This window comes from Schistocerca cancellata, chromosome 1, assembly GCF_023864275.1.
Source record: "Schistocerca cancellata isolate TAMUIC-IGC-003103 chromosome 1, iqSchCanc2.1, whole genome shotgun sequence".
NCBI lineage: Eukaryota > Metazoa > Arthropoda > Insecta > Orthoptera > Acrididae > Schistocerca > Schistocerca cancellata.
Window position 1 is genome coordinate 741079185 of NC_064626.1, and position 23868 is coordinate 741103052.

Below are 23868 nucleotides of genomic sequence, written 5' to 3' on the forward strand. Positions count from 1 at the left end.
CTCCATGCCAGCCATTGGTTTAATGTGGGCCACTCAGCTTAGACTATGTTCCACTGCATCACCCACTACCTGCTGGTCTACGGTCTGCTGCTGTGAAAAGTTGGCAACATTGGGGTGACTGTACTACACAGGTATCTAGTGCCACTGTCTGCCTGATGCTCGCAATCTTGCTGCCCTGCTGCTTGTTGAGCCAGCATTCTGCCGCCCTTGTGTACTAACCCGTATGAGCAAGGTGCATGCCTGGGTGCTCGCTGAAGCACCCACCGTTGGCTGGCAGGCAATGCCCATCATCAAGACATCAGCTTAATTCTGTACAGGCATAATGTTACATAAAGAATGATGGTATTAATGGAGCATTGCTATTTCACAACTGCCAAGCAGCTGGTAGTGTGCACCTAATGTCCTTCACATTATCCTATCATGACATATTGGTATACAATAGCATTTGCACTGCCAGCACTGTTACAGTATTAATGTAAATTTAGCTCTGGCCTGCTGCCATACCTGCCCTGTTTTGATTATTCATCCTTTGCTGAAGTTATCAAAGATTTAAACCAAACAAAACAATGTCATTTGGAAATCTAAAATTGTCTAGGGATGTTCACTTCATGTGCATTACTGCCTTATCACAGTTTAATAATTTGAAGAACTATTTCATGGCTGCAGAAAATAGTTTTGCTAACATGAAGCCCCTTGCTTGACTGCTTCCTCGACACAATTGTCCAAGAAAATGTTGAACATGTTTCTGAAGTGAAGTGGAACAAAACAAAACAAACTTCCAGTGGATGCTGGACACTTGACAAAAAGAAACTAATTACAAGTAGATTATAGCAAAAGTTTCATTGGAATTAACTGAACTAAACATAACTATTTGGAATTTTTATGAAAGGACATCAAACAGCAGAGAGAGAAGATTACAACTGAGACAATTAAGTACAATGAAAGTATGAAGAAAACTGAACAGGCATTTATTATGGGCAGACATATTACAGTAGGTAGGGTCAGATGACTTTGTTACAATGAAATGGGACATCACACTACAACTGCATGGAGAGTTCTTCAAAAATCTTTTTACTACAACTAAGAAAGTGAACAGACTGTGAGAGTACATTCCAGTGTATTCAAAGAGAAAAATCCCCTGGATATGATGTATAAATGAAATAAGCAGGAGATGAGATGGTGGAAGTAAAAACTGTGTAGCTATTAACAGAATGAATGTGTAAGAGGAAAATAGCCAATAGTTGGAACAATGCAGTGTTAGTGGTAATTTGCAAGGGAGAACTATGGGCCCACTCGTCTTTTGAAATAGTACCAAGATTTTTACAAAAATCCTTATTGATCATCTGAAAATAACTTAAGGCATTAGCAAGGGGTGTACATAATTTGTTTCATAAGTATTTGCTTTATTTTACGAACATAAAAATTTTACAATAATATTAACTGCATAATTTAATCAAAATTTTACAATAATATGAACTGCATAATTTAATCTGAAATGTGACACTCCATTGATTTCACAACAGCTTTTGTGTGTCTTGTTAAGGTGAAACAGAATGAGAAGTTAATCACACTCTGATAATTCCTGTTTTTGTCAATGGACTGCAGCAACAGACAATCAATTAATACGATTCGCTGGTAACTGTTCGATAGGACAGTAGTGAGAAGTGGACAACTGAGGGAGAAGAGGTGTGGTGTGAATGACGAGAACTGAGATGGCATGGATAATGATTTAATGTGCTATTTCTCATAACTTAATGCAATTTTTGGATACTTCATGTTTTTTGAAGAGAGTACATTTGAACTCAATTTGATTTCCACGACTCTGCGTATTGTAATCACATCTATGGATGTGAAGCAAAGATAACTTTCAGAAAATGATATTGATCATTAATAATTATAAGGCAGCCTTCCTTTTTCAGTGTTATAATTATAAAAGCTAAAGTACAGAGTTACCTGACTTAACAATAGAAGATTAATTTTCTGACACATACCTTTAAACATCTTGAAAAGCCCTAAATACATCACTGAAGATTAGTCAATAATAACCTGTTTACTTATGATATTCAACAGCTTATTGAAACTAGAAAAAGCTATTTGTGTCATCAGCCTCAAGGGGGCTTTAAGTATAATTTCATTATACTTTGTCACTTTTCGGTGTCTTTTCGAATACGAGAACTTTATTTTTGTGTTTGCTGCATATTCTAATGAATGGTATAAATTGTGCAGGGTCCCATTTTCTAATGTGGAAGGAATAGGATAAAAAAAGTGAAAATTTTTATGGGATTACTTTATCGTCATTTGGCAATAGGAATATTGACTAACTTTGGAATGGTGGAAGTAATGTTAGTGATCAGGAAATAACTTAATTATGGTGGAAAATTGTTACAGTAACAAGAAACTAGTAAGAGATGAGGGGAAACGATGTAAGTGATGATCATAATGAGGTATTGGGTAAAGTAGAGGACACAGAGCATAAAAAGAAGACTGATGAGATACAGTCATTGTGGAAGATTGATATTTTGAAGCAATCTGTTATGGATGGAATCAGTGCCAGGGGCTGTATTGCGGGAAGAATAGACGGCCAGAAGAAGTTCCCATTCAGTGGAAGGTTCATTGTAAGTCAGTCTGACAAGGGGTAAAATGTGAGCAGGAAGCTTCAGCCCACTGTTTCTGGAAGAAGAGGGTGGCTGGACATGAGACCGACACCGATGCCATCACAAAAGGGGTTGCATGATCTTCAGCAGGAACTGTAGATAGGCCACATGAAAGGGTAAGGTCTGGAATGGAAGACTGCTGCTGACAAAGTGTAGCCAAAACCTGTGATGAAGGGACAGTATAACCTAGGAAGGAGACAATGGATTCGCAATGTACCTGCTTGCTCTTATTAAGTAACAGGCTTTGGCCCATACACTTTTAACAATAATAAGACTGACTGAGGATAGGTGCCACAATGACGATCATGAATGGCTGTGACAATGGCCATGATCCACCATGGAACAGACTGACTGTGAATAGGACCAGTCACCCAGGGAATGGCAATGCTTGCTGTGCAAACTATCTTGTCAGTCAGATCATGAATGACTTCAACAATACAACCTAATAAAGATGGTGTAAACACGACGTCGGCAGTATATACAGGCCAATCAGCACGACGGAAAGCCCATCAGGGTAACGTGGCTGTTGGGAGGTGTTAAGGGAACTAGGGAATCAATGGGCAGTGGTCAATATCGCAGAGGCCATCATATGGCAACTAATGTAAGAAAGGAAAAGGGGGAGGGGAACTGAGTGAAAGATCAATGACAGAAAGTGCCATATGCAGCCCTAGAATGAGTATGGAACCATCATTAGGAAGGCACAGGCCATGGCCCGCACGAAATTAGTCAATCAAGGAGTCCCCTGAATAGACAAGGAGGAGGGAGGGAGGGGGTGTTGCTGAAGGAGGGCTGTTAGGGCAGCAGGTGTAGGTGGTCTGTAATGAGGCAGGTAGAGATTGCAACCCCTGACCGCAGAGGTTAAGTGGACCCGGACAGCAACTGCTTTCATCGTGGTATGAAGGGGGATCCATGCATTAACAACGTACGTACAGAGCAATGTGTAGACATTAGCAGAAGCCCTCAAATGACCAACCCAGTTCTGACAAAGCACAGAACCCATGAAGAGTCAGTGAGTGCTCATCAGTAAAATGACACCTCTGGAGAATCACACAAGCTGCTGAGTAAAAGAAAATAAGACATTGTAACTCCAGGAGGTGACAAAAGCATCCATTCCAATTACAAGAGTAATCCCAAAAGTAAGGTCTCCTATTTTTTTTATAAGTACATAAACCTGTTTATTTCTACAACGGTTTACATCAGTTTACAGCTTGAACATTTAGCTATTTTTCGACATAATCACCATTTCTGTCGATGCATTTTTGTAGCCACTGGCTAAAAAAGTACTGTGTGTACAAAAAAAGAGCCATAAGGATCGTGTGTGGAGTCCATCCTAGAGTCACATACAGGAATCTTTTTAAGAAGCTTGAAACACTTACATCTACTGTGTAATATATATTCTCTTTGATGCACTTCATAAGGAAAGAAAAATCCATCTTTAAGCTGAATAGTGCATATCACAAGTCACAATACTAGAAGGAAACATGATATCCACTATGAACAGCCAAATCTAAGTATGGTGCAGAAAGGAGTCCATTTCAGTGGCTGTAAGATTTTTTATGCCCTCCTTTCAAGAATTAAGTGTTTGGTAGATGATGATCTCCTGTTTAAAAAAACCTTAAGGCAGTTCCTATTGCAAGGATCATTTTATACAATAGAAGAGTTCCTGAACTACAGTGTTTAACATTTCTTGTATTGTAAATTGCAAATGTATTCCCAAATTTGTATTTGTAATACTGAATATTTTTATTGTAAACATATATTTTGCAATATTTATTTCTCTGTAACACTTATTGTTTTGTAATCTCTATCATCTCTAAAATGTATTTTTTGTAGTGGGACCTAAGTTACTGTTTTTGTTTTGTTTTATGTATTACCATAAATTCTGGCCAAAAGCTTGTAAAATTGACATGTTCCATATCCTGTGATAGTGTCACAATATGGATCACCGGAACAAGAGATAAATAAGTAAATAAATAAATAAAAAGTAGACACTATAGCAGTTTTCGTATGCCCATGTCATACCAGCTTGCCGCCATACTGTTCAAAAAGTTGTTACTTGGTCTCAAGTGCAAAGTGCCCAGGTTTCGTCACCCTTGACAATTAAGTCCAGAAATTTGTCCTGTTTAGCTGCAAGGCAGTGAAGAAATGCATGGAAGCATCAACTCGTTGCCACATTTGGTCCTCAGTCAGCATGTGTGGCACCCATCTTGCGCACATCTTCCGGTAGTTCAATGTTTCCATTAAAATTCTGTGAGCAGTAATTCGGGAAACCTCAGGAACCAACATGCAGAGATCATACAGGGTGATCCACCAATCTTCACGCATGCTTTGCTCAACCTTCAACACTGTCTCCTCAGAAATTGAGGGTCTCCTGCTCCTTTGTTCATTGTGAATTTTGGTCTGACCAGCTGCAAACTCTCTACACCACTTACGAACATTTTTGACATCCATGCACGACTCACCATACATTTTCATCAATTTGCAATGGATTTCAACTGCTGCAGTGCCCTTTGCCTTCAAAAACCGAATAACTGCCTGCAATTCGCACTTGGTGGTAACATCCAATGGGAGCTCCATTCTCAACAGCTGCCAAGCTGAGACTGAGCGCCTCAGCGCGGTGTGCGTATGTTTACACACAGCGTGTGAAACTCTCTTCATAACAGTGTGACCAACTGCCACACAGAGTTCTGTACTTGTAAAAAAATAGACCTTACTTTTGGGATTACACTCTTACACTGACTAAGCATGGAACGGGAATCCAAATGGGAGGCAAACAAGTTGCTGTTACTCATGCCACCAAGTCACCATCCTTCACCAACATGGATGGGCGACAACCATAAAGAAGAAATCAGACTCAGGTTGCACGGGGTAGGGGGGGATTGACACTTCTGTGGGGCTAACAGAGGGGCCACATCCTGGGACTCCTCCTCCTCCTGTTGGTCAAGGAGGGCAGGGCATGGAGGGATAGCAGGATTCTGCAAGATCCGGAATTGGAAGGGTGGGTGACATTGCGGTGAATGGCCCGTGTGTGCCCTGCAGCCAAGTTACTGCAACAGGCCTCCAGCCTCGGAGACACCAGGGAGAGGGGACCCAGGAGAGAACTTATCATCCGGATGGCACTGAAAAGGGAAACAGTTCTCCGGCTGGTAAGTGGAAGCTGTACCTGGAGGGGAGGGCACGGGAACTGCAGGATAAGGGGAGAGGGCAGGGGGCACTGGGGTATGGAGGAGGAAGGAGGGGGAAAGATGTAAAACAGGTAAAGTTAGGTGTCATCAACACGGGGTGATGTGTGTCATATTTCTGACGACCCTCAGAAGATAATTTATCGAGGTACTTGCACTCCTATATATTCTCTTCTGGGCAATCTGAGAGTGACAGTACAGCAACACATGGGTTCCCCCTCATGGAGTGAGTGTCCACTTTCATCGCATAAAGAGTCCACGGCAAAGTGGAAAGATGTGCCCAAACCACAAGTACCGGAAACACTTCATGGATGGTAGTACATATGGCTTCGCTTCACTCCAATAAAAACCCAACTTCACCAGGAGGGTGGTGGTGGTGTGGTCTTCAGTCCTGAGACTGGTTTGATAAGCTCTCCATGATACCCTATCCAGTGCAAGCTTCTTCATCTCCCACTAATTACTGCAACCTACATCCTTCTGAATCTGCTTAGTGTATTCACCTCTTGGTCTCCCTCTACGATTTTTACCCTCCACGCTGCCATCCAATACTAAATTTGTGATCCCTTGATGCCTCAGAACATGTTCTACCAACCGGTCCCTTCTTCTTGTCAAGTTGTGCCACAAACTCCTCTTCTCCCCAATTCTATTCAGTACCTCCTCATTAGTTATGTGATCTACCCATCTAATCTTCAGCATTCTTCCGTAGCACCACATTTCAAAAGCTTCAATTCTCTTCTTGTGCAAACTACTTATCGTCCATGTTTCACTTCCATACATGGCTACACTCCATACAAATATTTTCAGAAACGACTTCCTGACACTTAAATCTATACTCGATGTTAACAAATTTCTCTTCTTGAGAAACGCTTTCCTTGCCATTGCCAGTCCACATTTTATACCTTCTCTACTTCGACCTTCATCAGTTATTTTGCTCCCCAAATAGCAAACATCCTTTACAACTTTAAGTGTCTCATTTCCTACCGTATTTACTCGAATCTAAGCCGCACTTTTTTTCCAGTTTTTGTAATCCAAAAAACCGCCTGCGGCTTAGAATCGAGTGCAAAAGCGGAAGTTCTGAAATATGTTGGTAGGTGCCGCCACAACTAACTTCTGCCGTCGAATACATGTAGCGCTCGCCAAAACCTCTGCGTCAGTAAATAAATTTTTAAAAAGGCGGAAGACGAGCTTTTTTTCTCCGCCCCGAATTTCGACCACTGCATTTTCATACATTATCCAACAAAGTAAATACAAATTCCGTATTGTTCATCTTCGAATGTAGCAGCTTTTCAATGTACTACGAAAGTCCGACTGGCAACACTGTTTGCGATGTTTGTCAGTATGGCCAATTCTACGTGCTGAATTTTTTCCTACCTGTGAGAAGAGATGGTTGCTAATGGGAACTTTAGTGAATCACATGCAGTATTGTCTTCACCATAAGAATAATACGAATATAAACATTTTGCCATGTATTCTTTCGTGTTTGCTGCTATCTCATTTAAATCCTGTCTGGCTAATAAACTACGAAACTAGAGTGAGACAACAGTAAACGCGGAAGTATACACATATCATATCATGTTTATATTCGTATTATTCTTATGCCTAATAGGGATACAGACAGAAATGAAGCACGGCAATTGACTAGATTTTTGAATCTAAGATGACTAATTTCTGTGCAGAAAGTAATGTACTAAAGAGGCGTCTGCAAAGATTTTCAAACGGAGAAAAATTTTCGCTAAACTCTCGTTCAGAACATATTCTATCATACGCAGTTTATTACTTGGTTCTTCTTGATCATTAACAAAGAGAGCAGCAATGTAAATAACAACAAATAGCAGTCTCTTGCCATTATTTCGCTACTGAGGCAATTCCTCTTTTTTTTATTGTAAGCGGCGGTAGCACGCACAAAAGCAAACCATGCCGCAAGTGGCGACAGGTCGTAAACAATAATTATCAGAATGCGACAAACAATGCATGACACAGTACAGTAATGCATTTTCAGCTCAGAGTGACGTAAACACCTATAACAAAGAGAACAGCACTTATCAGATCAAAGAAAAATAAGCAATCAATTCAAACCAGACGAAGCACGTGAAAAACGAAGGGTACCCGTATACATACGGACGGAGCGCCTGACGCATAGCAATGGTTACCTGGTAAAGCTTAACTGCTAAGCCTACGGCTCGAACCAAACTACTGTAACTGTATCGTCATTCATTCGACCAAAATTGTGTCTCATATTACAATGGACCAACTTTGTTCCGCTTTGGAGGTGCGGCCTAAAACTTGAATTTCCCTTGAATTTCGAGTCTCAAGTTTCAGGTGCGGCTTAGATTCGGGAAATTTTTTTTTTCCTTAATTTCGAGTCTCATTTTCCAGGTGCGGCTTAGATTCGAGTGCGGCTTAAATTCGAGTAAATACGGTAATCTAATTCCCTCAGCATCACCAAGTTAACTTGACTACATTCCATTATCCTTGTTTTTGCTTTTGTTGATGTTCATCTTATATCCTCTTTCCAAGACACTGTCCATTCCGTTCAACTGCTCTTCCAAGTCCTTTGCTGTCTCTGACAGAATTACAGTGTCATCGGCGAACCTCAAAGTTTTTATTTCTTCTCCATGGATTTTAAAACCTAGTCTGAATATTTCTTTTGTTTCCTTTACTGCTTGCTCAATATACAGATTGAATAACATCTGTCTCACTCCCTTCCCAACCACTGCTTCCCTTTCATGCCCTTCGACTCTTATAACTGCCAGCTGGTTTCTATACAAATTGTAAATAGCCTTTCGCTCCCTGTATTTTACCCCTGCCACCTTCAGAATTTGAAAGAGTATTCCAGTCACCATTGTCAAAAGCTTTCTCTACGTCAACAAATGCTGGAAACGTAGGTTTACCTTTCCTTAATCTTTCTAAGATAAATCGTAAGGTCAGTATTGCCTCACGTGTTCCAATATTTCTACAGAATCCAAACTGATCTTCCCAGAGGTCGGCTTCTACCAGTTTTTCCATTCATCTGTAAAGAATTCGTGTTAGTATTTTGCAGCTGTGGCTTATTAAACTGATAGTTCGGTAATTTTCACATCTGTCAACACCTGCTTTCTTTGGGATTGGAATTATTATATTCTTCTTGAAGTCTGAGGGTATTTCACCTGTCTCCTACATCTTGCTCATCAGATGGCAGAGTTTTGTCAGGACTGGCTCTCCCAAGGCTGTCAGTAGTTCTAATGGAATGTTGTCTACTCCCGGGGCCTTGTTTCGACTCAGGTCTTTCAATGCTCTGTCAAACTCTTCACGCAGTATCGTATCTCCCACTTGATCTTCATCTACATCCCCTTCCATTTACATATTGTCCTCATGTACACTGCCCTTGTATAGACCCTCTATATACTCCTTCCACCTTCCTACTTTCCCTTCTTTGCTTAGAACTGGGTTTCCATCTAAGCTCTTGATATTCATACAATTGGCTCTCTTTTCTCTAAAGGTCTCTAATTTTCCTGTAAGCAGTATGTATCTTACCTCTAGTGAGATAAGCCTCTACATCCTTACATTTGTCCTCTAGCCATCCCTGCTTAGCCATTTTGCACTTTCCTGTCAATCTCATTTTTGAGACGTTTGTAGTTCACAACCAATAGATTGTGGTCAGAGTCCACGTCTGCCCCTGGAAATGTCTTACAATTTAATACCTGGTTCCTAAATCTCTGTCTTACCATTATATAATCTATCTGATACCTTTTAGTATCTCCAGGATTCTTCCATGTATAAAACCTTCTTTTATGATTCTTGAACCAAGTGTTAGCTATGTTTAAGTTATGCTCTGTGCAAAATTCTACCAGACGGCTTCCTCTTTCATTTCTTACCCCCAATACTTATTCACCTATTATGTTTCCGTCTCTCCCTTTTCCTACTTTTTAATTCCAGTCACCCATGACTATTAAATTTTCGCCTCCTTTCACTACCTGAATAATTTCTTTTATCTCATCAATCTCTTCGTCATCTGCAGTGCTAGTTGGCATATAAACTAGTAATACTGTGGTAGGTGTGAGCTTCGTATCTATCTTGGCCACAATAATGTGTTCACTATGCTGTTTGTAGTAGCTTACCTGCACTCCTATTTTTTGTTCATTATTAAACCTACTCCTGCATTACCCCTATTTGATTTTGTATTTATAACCCTGTATTCACCTAACCAAAAGTCTTGTTCCTCCTGCCATCGAACTTCACTAATTCCCACTATATCTAGCTTTAACCTATCCATTTCCCTTTTTAAGTTTTCTATCCTACCTGCTTGATTAAGGGATCTGACATTCCATGCTCCGATCCATAGAACGCATTTTCTTTCTCCTGATAACGACATCCTTTTGAGTAGTCCCCGTCCGGAGAACCGAATGGGGGACTGTTTTACCTCTGGAATATTTTACCCAAGAGGACGCCATCATCATTTACCCATACAGTAAAGCTGCATGCCCTCGGGAAAAATTACGGCTGTAGTTTCCCCTTGCTTTCAGCCGTTTGCAGTACCAGCACAGCAAGGCCATTTTGGCTAGTGTTACAAGGCTATATCAGTCAATCATCCAGACTGTTGCCCCCTCCTCAGGAACCACACCAGGTGGGTATCACCCTCAAATACCAGAATAAAGGCACTTGTATTGGTACAACTGTCCGAAAGATCTTAGCACACCACACAACATGAACGTCCTGTCATTCCAAATTGGCCTGAGTTTCACATTAGTTTGAAGGATGAGGTTCCTGAACCATATTCAAAGACCGGTGATGATTAACGGGCACTGTGACATTGACAAGCACGGAGGGCTACAGACTGAGAGGCAGAAGTAGTGTTGATCTACAGTGAACCCGACTGCGTCTTACTGAGAGAGCTTGGAGGCAGTGAGTGTTCCTATACAGTCCCAGTGCAGACCAGGTTTAATCCCAAGCCAGCGAACCTGGCCCTCATCCCAGGGTGTAGCTAGGGAAGGGAAGGGAAGGGAAGGGAAGGGAAGGCCCCGGGGTCATAAGAAGCAGAATTAAATGATCTTTTACCAACTGAAGAAACAGCAACAGAAGAACAGCCAGTTTTTTGGAGATTGATAAGTTTCATACACAAAGCATCTGCCCTGATACCACCCACTATGATCAGGGGTTGGCTCTCCTCATGGGCACCATCCAGCCATAACAAGCACCCTGTGGCACGGCAGCCATTGCCCAAAGTTCTGATGTCCCAAAATGACAGCCAAACCACTATTAGGCACACATGAGGATGCAACAGCTCAGGTATCAGAAGTGTGATCCTTGTGTTGTCAGGGGGCTCAGCCAGATGGGAACATTACATCCCCACCATATGGACTGGCTACATATGCTGGTGACCTAGCAGGGCATAATGTGGCTACGGCGGGAAAGGACAAGGGCATGGAGAAGGGGAGAGGTATTCACACATACCATAGATGCTAGGGAGGGTGTTCTTTCCCAAATGGCTCTCACTATGGAGGTTAAATTTAGAAGATGTGGTCCATCCCCGAAGGAGATCAAAAATGCCAAAAAAGAAGGATGAAAAGAAAAAAGCAAGCGGAACAAAAACCCGAAGTAATACAAGAAACCACAGTTAGCCAGGTCGACTTGAGTAAGAACACCAGGGGGCGTGAGTGTGGGGATGGGGTGAGGGCAGGGAGGAAGGGGTACGGAAGGAAATGCAACCCGGGGAGGAAGAATGGGCCGCAATAGCTTGGGGACCCATGAGCACCACTCACGAAAGAACCGCGATCCCCCTGGGGATAAGAAGTTTTCAATAGAAGCTCATCACCAAAAATTAAATTTAAGAGACAGCTCTTACACGGAAGTATGGAATTTGGTGACAACCACATTAAAATGAGCTTTGAATATACTGAAAGGACTTCAACTAAAAATGAGACACACAGACGAGTATGAAAATATGTGTGAAAAGGAAAAGGAAGAAAAAAGCAGTAGAGGACGAAATACCACTTGAGGACATAATATTATGGAAAGGATAGTTGCTTCTCAGCATTTAGTGGAGACGCTGAATCACAGATAGGGAGAACAACAAACATGGTAAGTAGCAACTACCCTTTTTATAATATTATTACATTACAACTTGGATTTTCCACCATTTGATTTTACTTCAGGAGATAAAGAACTTTTGAAAATTCCTGGATATTCTGGTTGCAGTGCAAAGGATGTAGGTGAGTTACTTGCTCGTAATTCTTTGTATGCTGGATTCCCAATTCTCAGTGATGATATCATTCAAAGTGAGAGAGAAAAGAAATTTATGACCAGGAGGGCGACAGTATCACTGAACCACATGTGGGGCCATCTGGTGGCGAGATGTTTGGGTGTCTTGACACTTCAATAATATGGATGGAGCAATAGCCTAAGTTAGACCACATGCAGCTGCTCAATGTCCTGTGGCAGAGAGACTTGGCTACATGAGGACAATCTTAAGACAGCAAAACAACTGACCAATGTGTTCAAGAACTGACACTAAGTATGGTGCTGTACAAAAACTAAACATTATTTTGTTGTGAATCAGTTTAATAGTGCAGTCATATGTACACACAAATTTAGTTGTTTGCTTAAAGAAATCACCTGTTTTCACGATTCATCCAATTATCCAGGTACAGAATGGTTTCCAGTTTGTATTCAGGTCATATGGTAAGCATCCTCTTTAGGACTACTTCCTGAAATAGTGGCTCTTCCTACACCTTCATGTTTTGCTATAACTTTTATAGCTTGTGTAACTTCCTTACCTTTTGTAGTGCTGCTTTCTCCATCAGCTATTATCAGCTGGTAACTTCCTTGTTGCATGAAATTTATTGGACATATTTTAGTGTCTGCATCTGGACATCCCTGACAGGTACTTCTGGTCAGCCATTTTTCCCTTTATGCTGTACTTTATCAAAAGAGTGTTCTTCCTTTTTGCTTCTTCCTAGATGTTCCTATTTTTGACGGGATCAGTATGTATTTTAGAATGTTTTTCAGCTGCACTGCATTCTTTTCTTCTTAAGGCTTTTGGGTTCACTGTTATGTCTGATAGTCCATGTGAATATGCAACAGCTGGTATTCTCTTGTTACTGGACTTCTTGGCTGCTTTCAGTCTCAACCTGTACATCCCAGCACCTGAATACTCTCCTCATTTTCTAAGTCACTTGTATTAACCTCCATTTTATAGTTTAACAGCCTACTTTTTTGACTGCGAACTTCTCTCTGACAAAGCTGGCTAGAACTGCACAATACTCAAGGGAAACTCCCCGTCACAGAACTGTCCATCCAGTCACTGAAATGTTTTGTTTTCTTTCTGTAGTCATACTATACACTGGTTATGGAATACGAGTCATGGGGTAAAAATATGTTAAAGTAAACTTGATTAACAGCAAGAGCAGGTGAATACCACAGTCGTCCCACAGATATGAAAACAAACAGACAGGTGTGAACTATATTATAAAAAAGGAATTCAAGAGTGAAGACTTCCAAAATGGAACACAACTTCAAAAGCCTTAAAAATATGTTTTCACAGAACACGGAGAAACCATTATTGTGAAACTGTTGCATTCATTTGTTGCAGCATATGTGACAAACTTATGTTTTCATCATTTCCTTGAAGTGATCACATTCTCATTCATATGAACCTTTGTATCAGGTAAGGAGGCATATTTCACTCACTCACGCACCCACTGGTTGTACAGACTAGTTTCGTTGATAAGAGATTCCTATAATAAGGTATACACACTGTCACTAACATCATGTATGACACAGCATAAGGGTTTTCCAGTGGAGGATTCAGCTGATTTGTCACTTTGTTGTCAAATGTTTGTAGTTCCCATTCGAAAGCCTCTTCCCTTTGGCTGCTAATAGAGTAGTTGTGCAGAATATAATTATAGTTCACTACATTACACCTTGCTGTTGCAAACAGATGTTACACCAAGAAACAGAGTCAAACTTCAGTAAATTGAACAGCATATGTATTGTGAATGGTCCAAGAATAAAAAGTATAACAACAGAGCAGCTGGGAACACAAATTGCTGTTATTATTATTTTATTATTATTACTTCTTTTCTTTCTCAGACGTTATGTCTCGTTAAAAATGGAAAGTGACGCGGATCTTGATCAAGCATGACTTCCTTTTAACTGTACGGTATATGTTACATTGCATTTAGGAACTTTCGGGTAATGGAACAAGTATCAATAATTATAGATTTCTGTAGTTGTATATATAAGTTTGGATGTAGCTGTATTGCATTGATGTACTGGTAGATATTCTGTGGTATGACTCCTGTAGTTGATAGTATAATCGGTATAATGTCAACTTTATCATGATGCCACATGTCCTTGACTTCCTCAGCCAGTTGAATGTATTTTTCAATTTTTTCTCCTGTTTTCTTCTGTATATTTGTTGTATTGGGTAGGGATATTTCGATTAGTTGTGTTAATTTCTTCTTTTTATTGGTGAGTATGATGTCAGGTTTGTTGTGTGGTGTTGTTTTATCTGTTATAATGGTTCTGTTCCAATATAATTTGTATTCATCATTCTCCAGTCCATTTTGTGGTGCATACTTGTATGTGGGAACATGTTGTTTTATTAGTTTATGTTGTATGGCAAGTTGTCGATGTATTATTTTTGCTACATTGTCATGTCTTCTGGGGTATTCTGTATTTGCTAATATTGTACATCCGCTTGTGATGTGATCTACTGTTTCTATTTGTTGTTTGCAAAGTCTGCATTTATCTGTTGTGGTATTGGGATCTTTAACTATGCTTGCTGTAATATCTGGTGTTTATTGTTTGATCCTGTACTGCAATCATGAATCCTTCCATCTCACTGTATATATTGCCTTTTCTTAGCCATGTGTTGGATGCGTCTTGATCGATGTGTGGCTGTGTTAGATGATACGGGTGCTTGCCATGTAGTGTTTTCTTTTTCCAATTTACTTTCTTCGTATCTGTTGATGTTACGTGATCTAAAGGGTTGTAGAAGTAGTTATGAAATTGTAGTGGTGTAGCCGATGTATTTATATGAGTGATTGCTTTGTGTATTTTGCTAGTTTCTTCTCGTTCTAGAAAGAATTTTCTTAAATTGTCTACCTGTCCATAATGTAGGTTTTTAATGTCGATAAATCCCCTTCCTCCTTCCTCTCTGCTTAATGTGAATCTTTCTGTTGCTGAATGTATGTGGTGTATTCTATATTTGTGGCATTGTGATTGTGTAAGTGTATTGAGTGCTTCTAGGTCTGTGTTACTCCATTTCACTACTTCAAATGAGTAGGTCAATATTGGTATAGCGTAAGTATTTATAGCTTTTGTCTTGTTTCTTGCTGTCAATTCTGTTTTCAGTATTTTTGTTAGTCTTTGTCTATATTTCCTCTTTTAGTTCTTCTTTAACATTTGTATTATCTATTCCTATTTTTTGTCTGTATCCTAGATATTTATAGGCATCTGTTTTTCCATCGCTTCTATGCAGTTGCTGTGGTTATCCAATATGTAATCTTGTTTAGTGTGTTTTCCCTTGACTATGCTATTTTTCTTACATTTGTCTGTTCCAAAAGCCATATTTATATCATTGCTGAATACTTCTGTTATCTTTAGTGATTGGTTGAGTTGTTGATTTGTTGCTGCCAGTAGTTTTAGATCATCCATGTATAACAAATGTGTGATTTTGTGTGGGTATGTTCCAGTAATATTATATCCATAATTTGTATTATTTAGCATGTTGGATAGTGGGTTCAGAGCAAGGCAGAACCAGAAAGGACTTAATGAGTCTCCTTGGTATATTCCACGCTTAATCTGTATTGGCTGTGATGTGATATTATCTGAATTTGTTCGGATGTTAAGTGTGGTTTTCCAATTTTTCACTAATATGTTTAGGAACTGTATCAATTTAGGATCTACTTTGTATATTTCCAATATTTGTAGTAACCATGAGTGGGGTACACTATCAAAAGCTTTTTGGTAATCAATGTATGCGTAGTGTGGCGACCTTTGTTTAGTTTTAGCTTGGTATGTCACCTCTGCATCTATATCAGTTGCTCTTTACATCCTCATGCTCCTTTGCAACAGCCTTTTTGTTCTTCATTTATAATTTTGTTCTGTGTTGTATGTGTTATTAATTTCTGTGTAATGGCAAGTTAATATTTTGTATATTGTTGGTAGGCATGTTATGGGGCGATATTTAGCTGGGTTTTCTGTGTTTGCTTGATCTTTAGGTTTCAGATAAGTTATTCCATGTGTAAGTGTATCAGGGAATGTGTATGGGTCTGCAATGTAACTGTTAAATAATTTAACAGTGAGTCATCTTCCAACACTTGGACACAATAACAGTTTCCAGCTGTGTGTTTCAATTTGCTATTTGAACATGAATGATAATGACACGGAAGCACACGTTATGTACTGATATGTAAGGACTGGAAATTGTACTCTTGGTAAATATTTGGTGGTCAGGAAAATTATCACAAGTTGTATTTTTCAGCAGCGCACTGTCGCTCTCTTTTAAGCCTGTTGTCCAGATCAGCAAGCTGCCTCAAAAATCCATTGTTAGGGCGAATATCCCGGTTTGTACGCACCATTTTTATTGCTACTGCAGCTGGTAACCTTTCTTTACTCATCAAATATGCCAGAACACATGTACTGGAGCGAGACATTCCCATCAGACAATGGACCAAAACCTTACCTCCACTTTTTATCGCTTCTTCAATGAATAATGTGTTGAGGTGAACTACTTTAGCCAGAAATCTGCTATTTTATCTTTTCCAGGGGCTTTCCAATTTTGAGTATAATTAATTGCTTGGGTGACTTCATGTTGCAAAATTATCACTTCAGGCATTTGTGGTATCATCTTGTATGTGTGTGTTTCTGCTTGTATCCACCGTGCATACCTGTTATGTTGTACCAGGTTTGACCATATGTTGCTCCAGAAGTGTTGCATGTCCGTTATGTGTGGTGGATTGTCTATTTTAATGTGTATGTTATCTATTGTCTGGTAAAATTTCTTTTGGTTTGTGTTGAATGTTTGGTTTTGTTTCCTTCTATTTTCACTTATTTTGTATCTTCTAAGTCGTTTGGCCAATGCTTGTAATTTCTGCTTCTTTTCATCTAATTGCTCTATCGCTTCTTGTGAGATTTTACCTAACCTTTTTCGTTTTTTGTCTGATATTTCATTTCTTATAAATTGTGTTAGCTGTCCGATGTCTTTTCTCAGTTTTTCTATTCTGATCTGTAGCCTGTGTTGCCATGCTGGTTTTGTGGGTTTCTTCTGTGTGTTGGTTGGTTCTGATCTCTACCTAGTGTGTATATTTAGTGTAATGAGTGCTCCTATATAAATCAGTAGTTTTAAATCTTCCATAGTTGTATTTTCGTTTATTTTGTTGTGTATGATTGTGTTGATAGTTGTTATTGTTGTTTCGACTTGTGGGTTATTTGGTGGTCTATGCAAGAATGGTCTAATGTCTGTATTTGTGTCTGTATTCTATATATGTCAGCTGAAATTTTTCTTCTATATCTAACATGTGTGTCACTTCGTGTTCTATTTTTATTATTATTATTATTATTATTATTATTATTATGATGTGTGAGGTTCACCCACCTAGAAGTCCAACACCGTAACAACCAGGATGCCATTTGTGTTCCCAGCTGCTCTATATTATACTTTTTATTCTTGGACTGTTCACTATTTCTCTCTTGCTTTTTTCCCCACAGTCCAGTACATCATCTTCCTGTTTTCGTAATTTACTGGTGTTTAGTTTTTGATGGGCTGTCCACTGGGCCCTCTTACCACCAAATTTGACATTATTGTTCTCCCTTCAGGCCCATCAAAAGGGAAGCACAGTTTGCATTTAACAGGCAGAGCACAAATATCGAGTTTTGCACGAAACTTTTTAACAAACTATAGCAACAGCAACTATATGATTTTGAACAAACCATTTCAACAGGTCATTCATTTACCATGTACAATCAACTGCTGGTTCGAATCAAAATATACCCTTAATTTTGGGACAAAGACAAGAATTAATTGGCTGCCATTTATAGTGTAAAGTGCAATATACAATAAAACCAGCGAGACTATTGTGCAATTCGAACACTTGTCACCACAGAAAAAAATTTCAACGCACTTGGAGGTTCTGTCTGTTGATTTATGCTAAACCTACATTACACAGTAATCATTTTCTATCCTGTTACATTGAACCCTCCATGTACCATGTGGACTTGCAGCCCTGGCAATAACACCATTCAATAGCTCTTCTGAAAGAAGTCTTATCAGTGCCACTATCAATTTTGAACTACTATTCTACTTTTAGCTATATTTAACTCTCAATAATGTGTGCTCTAAATCATCACAAGTGTTAAGATATAAACAATTATACTTTTTCAATTAATGTTTGTAAATCGAGCTCAACACAAAGTAATATTCCGCGATGACTTCATTATGTTAACTTCTATATGTTTGAAGTTAAGGTACACTCCGATACATAAAAAAAATCAAGTTACTTGACCCTTGTTTTGAGGGATAGGGAGGGCGGGGGGAGAGAGAGAGAGAGAGAGAGAGAGAGAGAGAGAGAGAGAGAGAGCGCCCATCTGCTGAAGCTGGCCAGTGTAACTGGCAGCTGGCCTAATCAGTCAGTGAGGGTACATTATTCTGTGTACCCAATTAGTTCACACTATGTGAAACTGCTGAGATGAATAAACTTAGCTATGTGTGCTTGGTGCTACATTGCTGTCACACATGAGTTAAGCTTCAATTCTACTGTCAGTTACACTTACTCCATACAAAAGTAAGTACAAACAATTTAAATCATTGCCCTTTATTCACCTATTTATTACAAAACATCCCTCCAGTTGTGTAATGGGATAATTTTTTAGACTGACTGAGCAGTTTAACACATTTTAAAGCTTCACATTCAGCGACAGCTTGTCTTCATTGGAGATCACACCAAAACACAACTTCAAGACAAACAGGGAAAAAGAAAAACATTTTTAACAATTTTACTTTTTCCTTCAACTGTACACAGTATTTTGAATTTGAAAAAATTCTAATTCACAGAAAATTTTATAATAAAAGAGAAATTGAACATTCTTTTTACTTAGCGCAAGCAGCAAAATTTAAAACCCTGATCTATTCTCCAAATAAGTGAGGTGTAACATTTTGAAGGCTTCTTTTATTCCAGTCTATTTTGAATTATTCATAGAACTTTAGACCTAGACTCTCAGGTGATTGTTGCGGAAGGGAAATTACATTTCATTAAACGAAAACAGGTAACAATAGGCACACAAAAAAATTGCATTATCTTACAAAGCCAATTTCATTGTACTAAAATGTTTACCATTCAGTAGCATTCATGCCTAATAAAATTATTTACATAATACTGTTTAAAACTTCATGACCTGTGAGTTATATTCATACTTGCACAACCAATTCTAGATTTTAAGTGCAACATCAAGTTTTACAAAATGAAATTCTAAACAGATCAGAAGCACTTTGAATAATTTAAGTATTTTAAGCATGAAGAATAAGTTTAGAACTAGTGACCTAAGCTTACTTTCATGTTCATCACTATTTGGATAGTTTTATACAGCTGATGACACATGCAGAATGGCAATCTCTCTTGAGATAAACAGCAATTTTGGTAAGAAATAACTTGTCCAATTCAAAAACTTTGTGAAAATTTGTTGTAACATTACAATTCATGTCTCATCTGACCCAACAGTAGTGACTACTCATATCACCAAATTTCGGAGCATTATATATACAGCATGATTGAATCTACAATTTGCTTCCGATATTTTAATCACAAAGGACTTCCACATTATCAACAGTAAAATATTAACAGTATTTCACAGGTACACTAACTTTTTTGGTACAACTATAAAAATGTTATCAATGTCAGAAGTTAAATTCAAACTCCGTTCTTCCTCAAATGAATCAAAAAGTGATCAAAAATTTTAAAAAAATATGATTTCTGTTAGCAGCAATTATTTCTTAAGTCCACCATCTGAAAAAACTTCAGGTGAATTTATTTCACTGTTACTGCATGAAACATTTAAAAATTGTTTCCAAATGACTGCATAACAGGAAGAAGATTTTTGCCTACAAATGTACAAAAACTAGCAGTTCTGGTGAACTAACACAAAAGCCCTATACAAAACTGTCAAATTTATAGGAAACTGGCTGCTGTTAGGATATGAGCTACTGTACCTGTTATCTCACTCCATATGAAGCATTTAAAAATAATAAATTTCGTAACAGATATAACTACATAAAAACACTTAAAATACGTTTGTACAAGAATTTTCTTCAGTGATCACTATAAAGCACTTCATGTTGTCATTAAATAATAATGTTAACGTAAAGTTAACAAAAGTAACATTGTCATGTAGTTTCCAATATTCAAGGACACTTTTTAATATATTTGCATGCCTACTACAATGCACAAATCAACAAGTACAGCATACTTATAAAATTATAAACAAAATTAAACATTTTACTTCAGGCTAACAATCTTGATATTTTAATAAATATCTTATCAGTAACAAATCTAAAAATAATCCATGTACTGGTGTTTAAACACGGACAGTACATATAAAAAATAAAACAATACAGCAAACATCCAGTGACTCTAGTATCGATTTCTCTTTACACGAGCTTTGCTTGTTTCTGACCTTTGTGCTTTCAAGACATTCATGAGTGCCACAGGAAGAGGATTGGGGTTTCTTGGACAGTACTTCACTGTATGAGCCTCACGACCAGTTGCTTTACAAAGTGGACATACATACTTTTGAAGAATGGGACAAACTGTTTTACCATAGTTATCTTTCAGCTGATGGCTTCTAAAAATCTTATCAGATTCACCATTATTCCTACAAAATGCACACCATATGCCTTTCTTTGCATATATGCTTGGCGAACAATCTTTCTGCAAACAATATTGTGTTTCAATGTGTCTACTATGTGCATACAACAGATTAAAATTAGACTCCCACTGCATAGTTGAATCATCAATAGGAACCTCTCTTCCATTTCTTCGGAATTCTTCCATGACATCACCTAAAAATATTTTAAGGAGGATTACTGAACAATTTAACTTTAAAGTATTTTATAGTATTATCTTTGAATATGCTTCTCGATATTAAAATGCAAATGACCTAATTAACATAATACTACCTTATAGCACCTTAGATATTTCCTCAATATTCAAAGCAATACCCAGAAAGAAACAATCACTCTTCAAGAAAGAATACTCTCACACAGATTCTAATGACAAATTTGAAAAAAATGGTTCAAATGGCTCTGAGCACTATGGGACTTAACATCTATGGTCATCAGTCCCCTAGAACTTAGAACTACTTACACCTAACTAACCTAAGGACATCACACAACACCCAGTGATCACGAGGCAGAGAAAATCCCTGACCCCGCCGGGAATCGAACCCGGGAACCCGGGCGTGGGAAGCGAGAACGCTACCGCATGACCACGAGCTGCGGACACAAATTTGAACTTTCTGCTTGAGCAGGATTACATTCTAGATTGATTGTTTAATGTAATATGCTCTACCAACAATCATTCATAACAGTAAAAGCATGATGGCTAAAAATGTAATGGACATCATTTGTAGTGTCAATAATGACTGAAAGATGAAGGAGAGAGAGAAGTCAGCATGTGAGCATCCCTGGTGCTCCACATGCAACAGGAAACATCCCACCCACAGCTGTCACACTCTTTAATACATTACAGTCAAGGGCACTGATTATTCAACAAAGTGGCACCCAGCAGAGAAAATTGGATGCCGCAGAAAGGAAGCAAACTGAATCCAAAAGCAAATAAAACAGAACAATAAAAGGATGAAAGAGTAGGCCGGTCAAGGAAGTAGGGTCAGGAATCCCCCAGAACCTGCACACAGCAGGAGATGCCCATCCCCAAACACACTGGACCTGCTCCAGAGGGAGATTAAAAGCTCCACAACCACAATTTGGGAGGGGGGTGGCTCCATGCTGTGTAGTTGCTCAGCACCAATGATAGAGCCTAGCACAGAATTCTGTACATTTTATTAAGAGCAGGAAGGGACCATTAGGTCCCTATTACAGGATGCTAATTATATAAAATAGTATCATAGAAAGAAATGTCATCAACAAAAGAAAACATAGGGTTGTGGATTCCTTCCAGGAGGAGTGGAAGGAAAGCACCATGCTGCAGCAGCCTATCTGACTGGAGAAAGAGTATTAGATGGGGCTGTAGCCCATCAGATATTCCACTTCCAAGCAAGTGCAGATCTCTTTTGCACCCCCAAATCTGCACCTGGTGTCGGTAAAGTGAACAGTGAGCAACTAGGTGCTCCTCTAGCCAAACCATTTGCCAGTTCATTCCCAGGATGTCCACGTAATTTGAGACCCGAAAGAAAGACAACTGAGCAGGCAGCATGAGAAACGTCAGCAAGAAGGATAGATAGCACTCATCAATAGCCTGAGACTGCTCATTGAGACACTACATATTAAAACATGGTGAAGAGACACCCATGTAATAAAATGGTGGGCTATACCAACATCTGCTGCCTCTGTGTGAAAACACTAGATGTTACCGACAGTGAGTGGCATTCCCTGCCAGCAGAAAACGTAAAAGCACACCCTATCTAACCCACAGTTCTAGAGTCGTCAGTGTATAAGATGATGATAAATTGGAACCCATAGAAGTGGACATAACAGATGCTGAAAAAAAAAAAATGGAGGTGACCAACTTTAGGAAGAAATCAGTCCTAATCCATGACCTGGGCACCATCCAAAGGTGAGAGCATGAGAAAATAGGGAACACAATCTAAGGAGGGGAGATGGGGATTTTTGACAGAGGGAAGCTAGGCGCATTCCAACTGCTAGGCCCACCTGTGGGCAGGTAGCAGGACGATGACACCTAATATATCAAGAGAATGGGGCACAGAGTGATCAAGGAATTGTCAAATGGGGACTGCATGTAGGACTAAACACTGGTACTCTCAAATCTGAAGGGGGAAGATCCATGCTTCAGCAAGAAGGCTATCTACAGGATTAGTGTGAAAGAATCCAGTGGACAGATGCACACTAAGGTGACTAACTGGGTCAAACAGTTTTAAAGCTGAAGGGAACTGCCAAGCGATAAACCTGGCAACCATAGTCCAGTTGGGATGAAACCACGGCCTTATAAATCTACAACAACATTTATACTCTGCAAACCACCCTGAGGGGCAAGGCAAAGGATACATCCCATTGTACCAATTATTAGGGTTTCTTCCTGTTCCATTCACGTACGGAGTGGGGAAGACTGATTGACTAAATGCCTCTGTGCATGCAGTAATTACTCTAATCATCCTCACAATCCCTGTGTGAGCAATACAAGGGACTTATAACAATCCCTGTGTGAGCAATACAAGGGAGTTATAAGATATTCTTAGAGTCATCATTTAAGCCCGGTTGTTGAAACTTCATTAACAGACTTTCCCGGGAGAGTTTACGTCTATCTTCACGTCTTCTATTTCAGTTCTTTCAGTATCTGTGACTCTCCCACACAAAGAAACCAGTGACCCTTCATGCTACCCCTTCTCTGTATAATAATAATAATAATAATAATAATAATAATAATAATAATAATAATAATAACAACAACAACTACAAAACTACTACTACAAAAATCTGTAATTATTGATACATGTTCAATGGCCCGAAAGTTCCTAAATGCAATATAACATACACCGTACAGTTAAAAGGAAGTCACGCTTGATCAAGGTCTGCGTCACTGTCCATTTTTGACCAGACATAACGTCTGAGAATAGAAATAATAATAATAATAATAATAATAATAATAATAATAATAATAATAAACCCCGTGGAGGCCCGGAAAAGAATAGGCCTCCGGTATGTTCTGCCAGTCGTAAAAGGCGACGAAAAGAACAAACCACTAATAGGGCTAACCCCCCTTTTAGTGTGATTGCTTGGTTCAGGACAGAACTAAAGAAGCCTCGGACAAGTGCCGTCATGGTCGGGGACGACGCTTGAACCCTATGCCCGCCCACAATGGTAA

The 23868-nt window shown here is 39.1% G+C and overlaps 1 protein-coding gene across 1 annotated transcript in view; it reads right to left on the reverse strand.

The window, feature by feature from the left end:
• Positions 1 to 18667: 18667 nt before the first annotated feature.
• Positions 18668 to 23868, reverse strand: part of LOC126162198 (nanos homolog 2) — a 78935-nt gene continuing 73734 nt past the window's right edge. Inside the window, exon 2 of the mRNA XM_049918535.1 lies at positions 18668 to 20870. Within this exon, the coding sequence (XP_049774492.1) occupies positions 20443 to 20870 (428 nt within the window). The 3' untranslated portion in view covers positions 18668 to 20442. The remainder of the gene's footprint in view (positions 20871 to 23868) is intronic.